The sequence below is a fragment of the Bufo gargarizans genome, chromosome 11 (genome assembly GCF_014858855.1).
Source record: "Bufo gargarizans isolate SCDJY-AF-19 chromosome 11, ASM1485885v1, whole genome shotgun sequence".
In the NCBI taxonomy this organism is placed as follows: Eukaryota; Metazoa; Chordata; class Amphibia; order Anura; family Bufonidae; genus Bufo; species Bufo gargarizans.
Genome location: NC_058090.1, coordinates 1284009 through 1295532, shown reverse-complemented (window position 1 = coordinate 1295532; position 11524 = coordinate 1284009). Strand labels below are relative to the sequence as shown.

Genomic DNA, 11524 nt, shown 5'->3' with positions numbered 1-11524 from the left:
GGAGGGAGGGAGGAGGGAGGAGGAGGAGGAGGGAGGGAGGCGGGAGGGGGGAGGCGGGAGGCTCGGGAGCGCTGCGCTCAGCTGATCACCCGGAGTGACAGCTTAAATATGCGATCGGAGTCTCGGTCGGACCACACTGCAGTTTGAATGAATAATCCTGTGCCCGGGTCTAAGAAAGGCTTGTACCCGGGCACAGGATTACAAACCCGGACTGTCCGGGTGAATCCCGGACGGGTGGCAACCCTACACCCGGGGCACGTTCCAATGTATCAGTGCGCACCCGGGGCACGTTCCAATTAGTGTTACGCGAACCTGTGTTTTAAGTTCGGAGTCTAAAGTTCAGTTTCTCGAAGAATCGCATTATGGATTCCTCTACCACGGACCATAACGGAATTTAGAATCCATAACACGATTCTTCGATAACCCGAACCAGAACTTTAGACGCCGAACTTAAAACACAAGTTCACTCAACACTAATTACAATGTATCAGTCCATATAAAGTACTCGTTACAACGTATCAGGAACATTACAATGCATCTGTTTATAGGGATGACAAGTTACAATGTATCAGTCCATAGAAAGGACACGTTACAATGTATCAGTCTGCACAGCGGGCGCCGTCCATGGGTACATGCAGCAGTGTGTGGAGTGTCAGCTCTTGGGCTCAGTCTTTACCTTGTGCAGTGACCGTCAGCGCCAGGAGCAGCACCGCAGCGGTTCCTGCCCGCTCCATTCCTCCTGTGGGCGGCTCCAGCAGTCACATAAACCCCGGGCTCCGCAGCACAAGTATATTGCGAGAACAGTTCGGCACAGCTCAGATCCCTCCGCGCAGCTCTCAACTCCTACGAGTCTAGGGGGGAATTCCAGACTGGGCATCATGTCTCCCTCCGCGCAGGGACTACCTCACACTAACTCAGAAGTTGTGTCCACGGTGGGATCCGGGGGAGGCTGATTACCATGTGATGAGCAAGAGGAGTGGGCCCTGCAGGATCGTACTGGGAGGAAGGGGGGCCCTGCAGGATCGTACTGGGAGGAAGGGGGGCCCTGCAGGATCATACTGGGGGAAGGGGGGCCCTGCAGGATCATACTGGGAGGAAGGGGGGCCCTGCAGGATCATACTGGGAGGAAGGGGGGCCCTGCAGGATCACACTGGGAGGAGGGGGCCCTGCAGGATCACACTGGGAGGAGGGGGGCCCTGCAGGATCACACTGGGAGGAGGGGGGCCCTGCAGGATCACACTGGGAGGAGGGGGGCCCTGCAGGATCACACTGGGGGGAGGGGGGCCCTGCAGGATCACACTGGGGGGAGGGGGGCCCTGCAGGATCACACTGGGAGGAGGGGGGGCCCTGCAGGATCACACTGGGAGGAGGGGGGGCCCTGCAGGATCACACTGGGAGGAAATGGGCCCTGCAGGATCACACTGGGAGGAGGGGGGCCCTGCAGGATCACACTGGGAGGAGGGGGGTAGGAAGCACTGTCAGGGGACCAGCAGCCTGCAGGACTGTGATCATGCTGGAGCTTGTAGTTCTCCAATCACAGAGTCAGGCATCAGGAAGAGAAGAGAAATCATGGGCTGCTGTTACCTGTAGTTCTCCAGCAGTTCCAGGTCACAACAGAGTAATAGCATAGAATAATCCACCGCCACAAGGGTCCAGAGTCCTACAGATCAGCTGATTACACTGCTCCCAATAAGGTGCTTGACCAGATGACCCCCGACCGCTGGTGCCAATTACTGGCTACAACATAGAGGGGATTTAAAGAGGAACTCCACATTCTAGGGAAACATCCCAGATCTCTGATTCCTATAAACTGGAGGCTGTGGCACTTTTCTAATGTTTTTTTAGTACCAGGAAATTACAGTAGCTGGGATGGAAAAGTGAGGTCATATTTTACTATAATTATAATTGTTAATTTGGGAGACCAGAAGTTGAGCCCATGTCCCCCTCTATAGCTTTTCTCCAAGATATTCCAAAAACGCGAATGCCCCCTGGATTAAGCTCCAGCACTCTGATCCTTCAGAGCGGCAGCTGAGCTGAGATCCAGTTCACCTTTCTTGTCAGTCCACGGTTTGTGGAGATAAGTTTGGTCCAGACGATGGAGAAAAGTCAGATGTAACAGACCCCACCGCCTTGGCTGACAGCTCTGACGGCTGGTGCACGTTGTTTCTGGTGACAGGTGACTGCCGATGCCAGGCGCTCTCACACATATTGACTCACTGTTGTTGGGGACGTGGGCTCAACTTCTGGTCTCCCAAATTAACAATTGTAATTATAGTAAAATGTGACTTTTCCATCCCAGCTACTGTAATTTCCTGGTACTAAAAAAACATTAGAAAAGTCTTCCAACTATCTAAGCTTTAGGTCTCATGCACACGACCGTAGTTCTGGTCCACATCCGAGCTGCAGTTTTTGCGGCTCGGGTGCAGACCCATTCACCACAATGGGGCCGCAAAAGATGCGGACAGAACTCCGTGTGCTGTCCGCATCCGTTGCTCCGTTTCATAGCCCCACAAAAAATATATAACATGTCCTATTCTTGTCTGTTTTGCAGACAAAAATAGGCATTTCTACAATGGACCGCCTGTTCCGCTCCGCAAATTGCCGAAGGCACACAGGATCTGCAATTTGCGTTCTGCAAAAAAACGGAACTGTCGTGTGCATGAGGCCTTATCTTGTAGACCAGAACATGATCGAATAGTTCACCTGTAGCCTCGGCTGCCAGGACTGTTGACCTGTCAAACACCTTCCTGTGTCTGCGCCTCACCTGGATGAACAGGTAAGCCTACCTTTGCACCCTGTTCAAGAACCAGCCGCAGGGCAAAGGGGGCAGCTGCCCCGGACCCAGTTTCTCCTGGGGGCCCAAGGGAGCTCCGTTTCCAGACTCCCGACTCGCGACTCCCATCCATTCACTAATTTTATGCAGCAGCGCAGCAGTCTTCAGAACAACTTACAACTGCGCTGCTTAGTTGGCAAGCACGTCGGTGCCCCACCGTCACACACCCCCTTTTACCACGTGACGGCGGGCGCCGACGTGCTTGCCAACTAAGCAGCGCAGTTGTAAGTTGTTCTGAAGACTGCTGCCTGCTGCCTGCTGCATACAATTAGTGAATGGATGGGAGTCGCGAGTTGGGAGTCTGGAAACGGAGCTCCCTTGGGCCCCCAGGAGCAGCCAGCAGCAGGGACTAAGTCTCTGCCTCTGGTCCGGAGCTAAAGGGATTGGGTGGTGAGTCACGGCCTCACGTGACCAGACCACCAGTGACTCACTCACCTTACCTTACACAGCCAGACCAGACCTGCCGCACCAGGAGGGGAGGACTCGGTAGGTTAAAGCAAAAAGCTTTATTTTATAATAATTAACCCCAGATCCGTTCATAAATTAGTGGGGGGTTATTATAGAGGCAGACGGCCCCAGGAGACATAAGGGGTTGGGTTCTCTCTGCTGCTGAACTGTGGCCTGGGGCCACCACCAGCCACATTTACTAATCTTTGCTCAGGGGGGCCCTCATGGTGTGGTGTGGACTGGTCATTTTCACTAAGGAATATAGTTTAACCGTTTATGTGCAAAAGAGAAAATAAGAAGTCACTAAGTCAGCTCCAATCAGATATCTGCACATAGACCAAGACTCTTGGTCTATGTGCAGATATCTGATTGGAGCTGACTTCTTTTTTTCTCTTTTGCACATAAATGGTTAAACTATATATATCCTTAGTAAAAATGACCAGTCCACACCACACCATGAGGACCCCCCTGAGCAAAGGGTGACACCAGCCATAGCAACGCCACTGCCTCTATCTGTAAGTCGCTGGAGTGCACAGCAGGCTCGCTTTTCTGACGGAAGTGGAACTGTGAACTGTCTGAACGGCTGTACAGTCAGTAGTGGCATGTGACACATGTGGCAATAATAATGTGTCTGCTGGCCTGCAGCCTGGTAAAGACCTGTGTCATGTGTGATGTGCATCCCAACTATGGCATACATACGTGTGCAGATACTGGCCCTGTACTGCTGTGAGGCTGCAAGGCAGGGGTGTGGTGTGGACCACTCCTGAGACTGCATGTGCTTAGGCCTCATGCACACGCCCGTTGTTTGGGTCCGCATCCGAGCCGCCGTTTTGGCGGCTTGAATGCGGACCTATTCACTGTGTGTTGTGGTGGAGGGCGTGATTGCATGCTAGGGTGTGTGAAGGCGGGATCCAGGGGGCCCAAGTAAATTCTTGCCCAGGGTACAATCAATATTAAAGACGGCCCTGGTGGGACGGATGACGTGATGACGTAGTGGACGTCGCGCTCCCGGCTTTCCCCGCTGCTCAGCTACACCGCTGCCACCTCGACTATGCTGGCGTCTCTGTGCCGAATCCTCCATCCACCTTCTCTGTAACCGGGAACGGGTGATCAGCGTTGTTGAACCGCGGCGCTGTTATCGACTGCTGGTTCGGATGTGGGGGGTGCCTCTGGTTCCTGCTTTTTGTCCAAGCCTGCATGCTGCTGCTTGTTGTTTCTGCCATTCCCGACTCTGCGCTCCTGCCTCCTTTTTCGCCCACTAAGTCGATGTGAACAGTTTGTTGTCTGGAGGTTCTTTTTTCCTTTACCCCCGTGGACTGTGCCTCCGGCTCCTGCCTGAACTGCTACCCCCCCTTTGGTGCCGTGAGTAACCTCTGTGTTCCCCCCCTATTTGTGTTCCCCCCACCTAATGGATTGTTGGAGAAGATGATAAGCTGATAAGCTTCTCTTCTTTAGTGACTAACCTCCTCACGATTGCTGACTCCAACTAACCTTGAAACGGAGTTTGACAAAATTGCACATGATCGCACATGATTACAAGAAAGTGAACTCTAAAGTTTAAAGTATAAGGTGGAGAGGGGGAAAAAAAAAAATAATAATAATAAGAGGGGAAAGAGTATAAAGAAGAGTGGACACAAAAAAAAAAAAAAAGGGGGAGAGCGAAAAAAAAAAAGGAGAAGAGAAACAGAATTAAGAAGAAGGCACTTTAAAAAAAAAAGGGAAAGGGGGATAAGGAATAAGGAAAAAGGAAAAAGTAAAAAAAAAAAAAAGAGAAAGAAGGAGAGCAAAGAAGAAAAGATATATATTTAAAGGAGAGAAGGAGGCGGAATAAGGGGGAAAAAAAAATAAAAAAAAAATAAAAACCAAATAAATACTCCAAAAAAAAATAAATAAAAAAAAATATTTTAAAAAAAAGGAATAAAGAGGAATAAGCTATGGGCCCAAAAGCCTTTAGGCGTTCGACTGATCTATCAGGTCAGAAACATGGGTCCAAAACTGCTGAACCAACAAAATTGGACCAGTTTCTGAAGTCCCCAAGGGTCAATACGAGGGGTGGACAAAAGGAGTTTTTGGAAAAAAAAAATTATGAATCGGAGGTAACAGACCTAGAAATACAAAAAGGCGCTAGATACCCTGAAGAGGAAGATGGAATAATGGGGGAAGCAATCCCTAATGATAACTCTTCACCGCTGGAAGAAATACTCCTAGCGGTTAAACAGAACGGGGACCTAATACAGGTGGTTACAACCCAACTTGGATTTATTCAAGTTGATGTGGGACTAATAAAAGATGAATTGTCCAAAATGCGACACAGAGTCAACACCCTTGAAAGTTCTGTCACCCTAATACAGAAGGAATCCAAAAAAATAAATACGGAAGTTTCTACACTTAAAGTGGAATATAATCTCTTGAAGAAAAAGGCAGTGGACCTGGAGGATAGGTCACGAAGATATAATGTGAGAATAATAGGGATCCCAGAGGGTGAGGAAGGAAAAAATCCAACTGAATTTGTACAGAAATTAATTCTTGAGAACTTTGGTAAAGAGTCATTCTCTCCTCTTTTTATGATTGAAAGAGCCCATCGGGTCCCAGGAGGAAAACCAATTCCAGGGAGACAACCTCGGTCAATCCTTGCTAAGCTACTGACTACAGGGGACAGAGATGTCCTCCTGAGAAGGGCGAGGGAATCCTCACCGGTTCTGTATAACGGGATTAGACTGGCCTTTTTTCCTGATTTTTCGAAAGAAATACAAGAAAAGAGACGCACATTTATGACTGTTAAAAAGAAGCTAAGAGAAAGGGATATTAAATATTCTCTTATATTCCCGGCCAAATTGCGGATTGTTTTTGAAGATAAAATCTTTTTTTTTGATACCTCAGAAGAAGCCGCGGATTGGCTAGAGCGAAACAATCGATGACTCAATTGGGTTACGATCGGGCGGGAATAATTAGTATTATAAGGGGCTTATACCCTTAAAAAAAAAAAAAAAAAAAAAAAAAAAAGAAATATAGTTTTCTTTGCTTCCTAATCGCGGTGTGGGGGTGGCTGAGTGGGGGGAGGGTCGAGGGTTGGTCATAGGTAGTGGCGTCGCTAGAGGGGGGCGAGGGGGGGCAATTGCCCCCCCTATGTTGTTCCTTGCCCCCCCAGGTGCCCCCCCGCTGATTCCCCCGAGTGAATACTAATGAGCGCTTCCATTAAGGAAGCGCTCATTAGTACAGAAGGACCAGGAAGTGGTGAACGCTCTGTACTCACCACTTCCTGGTCCTCGGCTGTCGGCTGTGCAGGGCTGCGCACAGCGTGAGGTCGCTCTGTGACCTCACGCTGTGCGCGCCAGTTTAGAGCACGCACAGTCGACTGAGGAGGGAGAAAATGGCAGGCGGCGTCCGTCCAGGAGCAGGAGAGGTAAGTGTTTTTTTTTTTTAATTTTATAAAAAATGTGGCTGCTGGGGGCATTATGGGGGCAAATAGGAGGCATATGCGGCTAATAGGAGGCATATGGGGCTAATTGGAAGCATATTTGGGGGCTAATTGGAGGCATATTTGGGGGCTAATTGGAGATGTATGGGGGCATTTGGAGGCATATTTGGGGGCTAATTGGAGGCATATTTGGGGGCTAATTGGAGGCATATTTGGGGGCTAATAGGAGGCATATGGGGCTAATAGGAGGCATATGGGGCTAATTGGAGGCATATGGGGGCTAATAGGCATATGGGGCTAATAGGAGGCATATGGGGGCTAATTGGAGGCATATGGGGGCTAATTGGAGGCATATGGGGGCTAATTGGAGGCATATGGGGGCTAATTGGAGGCATATGGGGGCTAATTGGAGGCATATGGGGTCTATGGGGCTAATTGGAGGCATATGGGGCTAATTGGAGGCATATGGGGGCTAATAGGAGGCATATGGGGGCTAATAGGAGGCATATGGGGGCTAATAGGAGGCATATGGGGGCTAATTGGAGGCATATGGGGGCTAATTGGAGGCATATGGGGTCTATGGGGCTAATAGGAGACATATGGGGGCTAATAGGAGGCATATGGGGGCTAATAGGAGGCATATGGGGGCTAATAGGAGGCATATGGGGGCTAATTGGAGGCATATGGGGGCTAATTGGAGGCATATGGGGGCTAATTGGAGGCATATGGGGGCTAATTGGAGGCTAATAGGAGGCATATGGGGGCTAATAGGAGGCATATGGGGGCTAATAGGAGGCATATGGGGGCTAATAGGAGGCATATGGGGGCTAATTGGAGGCATATGGGGTTAATTGGAGGCATATGGGGGCTAATTGGGGGCTAATAGGAGGCATATGGGGGCTAATAGGAGGCATATGGGGGCTAATTGAAGGCATATGGGGGCTAATTGAAGGCATATGGGGGCTAATTGGAGGCATATGGAGCTAATTGGAGGCATATGGGGGCTAATAAGAGGCATAATGGGGGCTAATTAGAGGCATAATGTGGGCTAATGAGGCATAATGGGGGCCAATGGGGCTAATAAGAAGAATAATGGGGGCTAATGAGGCATAAGGGCTTATATGGGGGCTGATATGGGAGTGATGAGAGGCATAATGAGGGCTAATGAGAGGCATAATGTGTCATCCACAGATCCCCCATAACAGTGTGTCTTCCACAGATCCACCATAACAGTGCGCCTGTGCACTGACGAGAGACAGAAAGAAGGGGAAAGAATCCGTGGAAGCAAGCAGAGGACAGCACAGCAGACGACTGAATAGCTTCTTTTGTAAGTAAATTGTTTTATTATAACTGTATCCCTGCAGACCGCAACTCTCTCGTATTTTGTAATCTTATTTTGTTTTTGCCCCCCCATTTTTGACTGTGGTATCTTTGTGCCCCCCCTATATATTGTTCCTAGAGTCGCCACTGGTCATAGGAAAGAAATCTACTACAATATGTGGTGGATTGCATGTGGAAGGGGGGTGAGGGGTAGGAGGGGGGTGAGGGGAGGGGGGGGGGTGGGGTTGGGCTGTGGTGCGTCAGGGTAGGTGTAGTTTCCCTTGTTTTAGTTTTCTTTGTCTTGTTCTTCCTCTTTCTCCGGTTTTTCCATCTGACCACTGGTAATGACGCTGACTAGAATTCTTGCTTGGAATATACGTGGTCTGGGAGATAGAGGTAAGAGACAAGCGATTTTTGATTTAACTCCGGCCCACCTACCAGCAATAATTTGCTTGTTAGAGACCCATCTTACCGAGGAGAATACTAGAGTGCTCGACAGGGGATGGGCTGCGCACACGTTTCATTCCACCCTCTCCAATTATTCGAGAGGTGTCACGGTGCTGATACACAGACTTATTGATTTCGTTTGTGAGGCATCCTCTGTTGACCAACAGGGGAGATTTATTTTCCTATATTGTAGGATAGGGGGGAAGATATGTATCTTGGCCTTTGTCTATATCCCTCCGCCGTTTTCTCTCTCGGTTCTTAACTCTCTTCTACTATTCATGGATAAATGGCCAGAATGTCCAACATTGATTATGGGTGACTTTAACTGTGTCATCGATCCTCTTTGTGACAGGGTTTCTACGAGAGCTAGGAGTGATAGTCCGCTCCGGGGGTCCCCCCTGGCACGGTTCTGCATGGAGATTGGATTTGAGGATGCTTGGGAACACCTGAGACAGGGGAAAAGGGCTTTTTCATGCTCTAGCAAAGCAGGTAAATCATTGTCCAGAATAGATCTTGTATTGATTAACAGTAAATATGTGAAACTTATAAAGCGAATGAAATATGAAACAAGGTCAATATCAGATCACTCTCCGATACTAATTGAACTATGTCTATCTCAGGAAAGATATATACCAAAATCTCCCTTTAGATTAAATCCCTATTGGTTATCAGTTATAAAGACGCATGAAGCAATTCGAAATGACATAGGCCGATTCTGGGATATTAATTATGGCTCAACAAAAATTCAAGTAGTATGGGACACCTATAAGGCGTATATGAGGGGATTGATGGTTAGTAATATCACGTACCTTAGAAAGGAATATGGAAAAAAACAGAAAAATCTAGAAGAACACGTAGTGTTGGCGACAGAATCCTTCCAGATGCATAAGACGGAGAAGAATAGGGAAAATATGCAAAGAGCCACACAAATATATGCTAAGTTTTTATTGGATAAGGCCCAACAGAACCTTTTTTTTAAGGGGCAAAAATACTTTACAGAGTCAGGGCGACCTGGTAAACTCCTCGCTAGAGTAATCTCCAATCAACAACCTAAAAAACATATAGATAAGGTTCGATTGAGTGATGGTAGGATAGTCACTTCACAGGGCCTGGTGGAGAAGGCTTTTCTTGACTACTTTGTTGATTTGTATAAAGCTGACTCCAACATTACAGATGATAAGATAGATCTTTATTTAGATAGGATCAAGTTTCCAACAATTACCGAGATGCAAAGGAAAGCACTAGAAATGGAGGTCTCAATTCAGGAACTTGAGGGAGCTATTAAATTATGCTCAACTAACTCCACCCCTGGCTCAGACGGGCTTCCATATGAATTCTATAGTAAATATGAGGACTGTATTCTTCCCAGACTATTGGAGGTCTTTGCTGAATCAACAGAGGAGGGGATGCTTCCAGACTCAATGATGGAGGCCATAATAATATTAATTCCAAAAAAAGGCAAGGACCCTTTAGATTTAGAATCCTATAGACCAATTTCACTGCTTAATGCAGATGTAAAGCTTCTTGCGAGGGTCCTGGCCACAAGGCTCTCCAGGGTCATTTCCTCCATTGTGCATCCTGATCAGAGTGGCTTTATACAAAACAAGGGTACACACCATAATTTACACCGACTCTTCTCTAATATCCAGGCCCCGGGGGGGACTGCCCGCTCCATCCTGTCATTGGATGCTTCTAAGGCCTTTGACAGGGTGGAGTGGCGCTTCCTCTGGAAGGTTCTTGCTAAGATGGGCTTTGGGGAAAAATTTATACGTACTCTTAGGCTGTTGTATAGATCCCCAAGGGCAAAACTGAGTCTCAATGGAATTCTGAGTAGTAGTATTGATCTAAACAGAGGCACCCGACAGGGTTGCCCATTATCTCCCCTGTTATTCGATATTTATATCGAGCCCCTTGCGTTGGCCATTAGGCAGGATGACCAGATTAAAGGATTTGGTACCCTAGGAACACAGGACCGCATCTCACTATATGCAGATGACATCCTGTTTTTTATAGATCATACGGAAATCATTCTTCCTAGGATTATTCAAATGGTTAACGCATTTGGTGAGGTATCTGGTCTCCGAATAAACTGGGCAAAAACTAGTCTGCTCCCAATAGATCCCCTGCCACAAAAGGAGGTTCCTGCTACACAGTTGGATATTGTTGATACTATTCAATACTTGGGTTTGACTATATCGCCTCGGGTTGAAAATTTTGTACAACTCAATCTGATCCCCATAATGGTAAAGATCAGAGCTAAAATAGGAATCTGGCTGAAACTTCCCCTATCCAGAGCTGATCGAGTTTCACTAGTTAAAATGGTGATATTACCACAATTTCTTTACGTGCTCAGGAATACACCTATTTGGATACAAGACAAACATTTTAAACTCATGGAAAGAATAATTAATGATTTAATATGGGGAAGAAAGCGAGTGCGAATTAAGCTGGAATACTTGTATAAATCAGTGGAGTGTGGGGGTTTAAATCTCCCCTACTTTAAAGGGTATTTTATTGCAGCCCAGCTATTGAGGTGCTATGAATCAGAGGACAGTGCACTCCTGGGGAAGCTGGTAACTAGCCACGCTCATAACAATATTTTTACCTTGTTGGAATCCGGGCTTTTGAAGAGCTATGAGCAAGGCTATAAAGAGACTATAAATCTACTTCTGAAAGTGTGGGGTATAACTAGGACATGGTTGAAGGTTAGGGGTTCACTCACATTTACGCCTCTTTGGCATAATTTCTATTTACATAGGTTAGATGATATTGCAGCTGACACTTTTTGGCAGAAGAATAAAATATTATATATTTCACAGGTAGTTAAAGATAGAGAAATTAAATCCTTTAGAGAAATGACACATAATATAAGAAATCTCTCATGGTTTAGGTATTTTCAATTGCGATCTGTACTATCCAGTTTGGACGATAAACGTCTGCTGGAAATAGATAATTTATCTTTTTTGAATGATTGGGTAGGGGGTACACCTTCTAGAATAAAGATTTCCAATATATATAAGTTATTAATTAAGGCACGGTTTAGCGATACACAATCACCA

The 11524-nt window shown here is 47.2% G+C and overlaps 1 protein-coding gene across 1 annotated transcript in view; it reads right to left on the bottom strand.

The window, feature by feature from the left end:
* LOC122921490 (neurogenic locus notch homolog protein 1-like) overlaps window positions 1-825 on the bottom strand; it is a 59739-nt gene extending 58914 nt beyond the window's left edge. The window contains exon 1 of the mRNA XM_044271487.1: window positions 677-825. Within this exon, the coding sequence (XP_044127422.1) occupies window positions 677-734 (58 nt within the window). The 5' untranslated portion in view covers window positions 735-825. The remainder of the gene's footprint in view (window positions 1-676) is intronic.
* Between the last annotated feature and the right edge of the window lie 10699 nt (window positions 826-11524).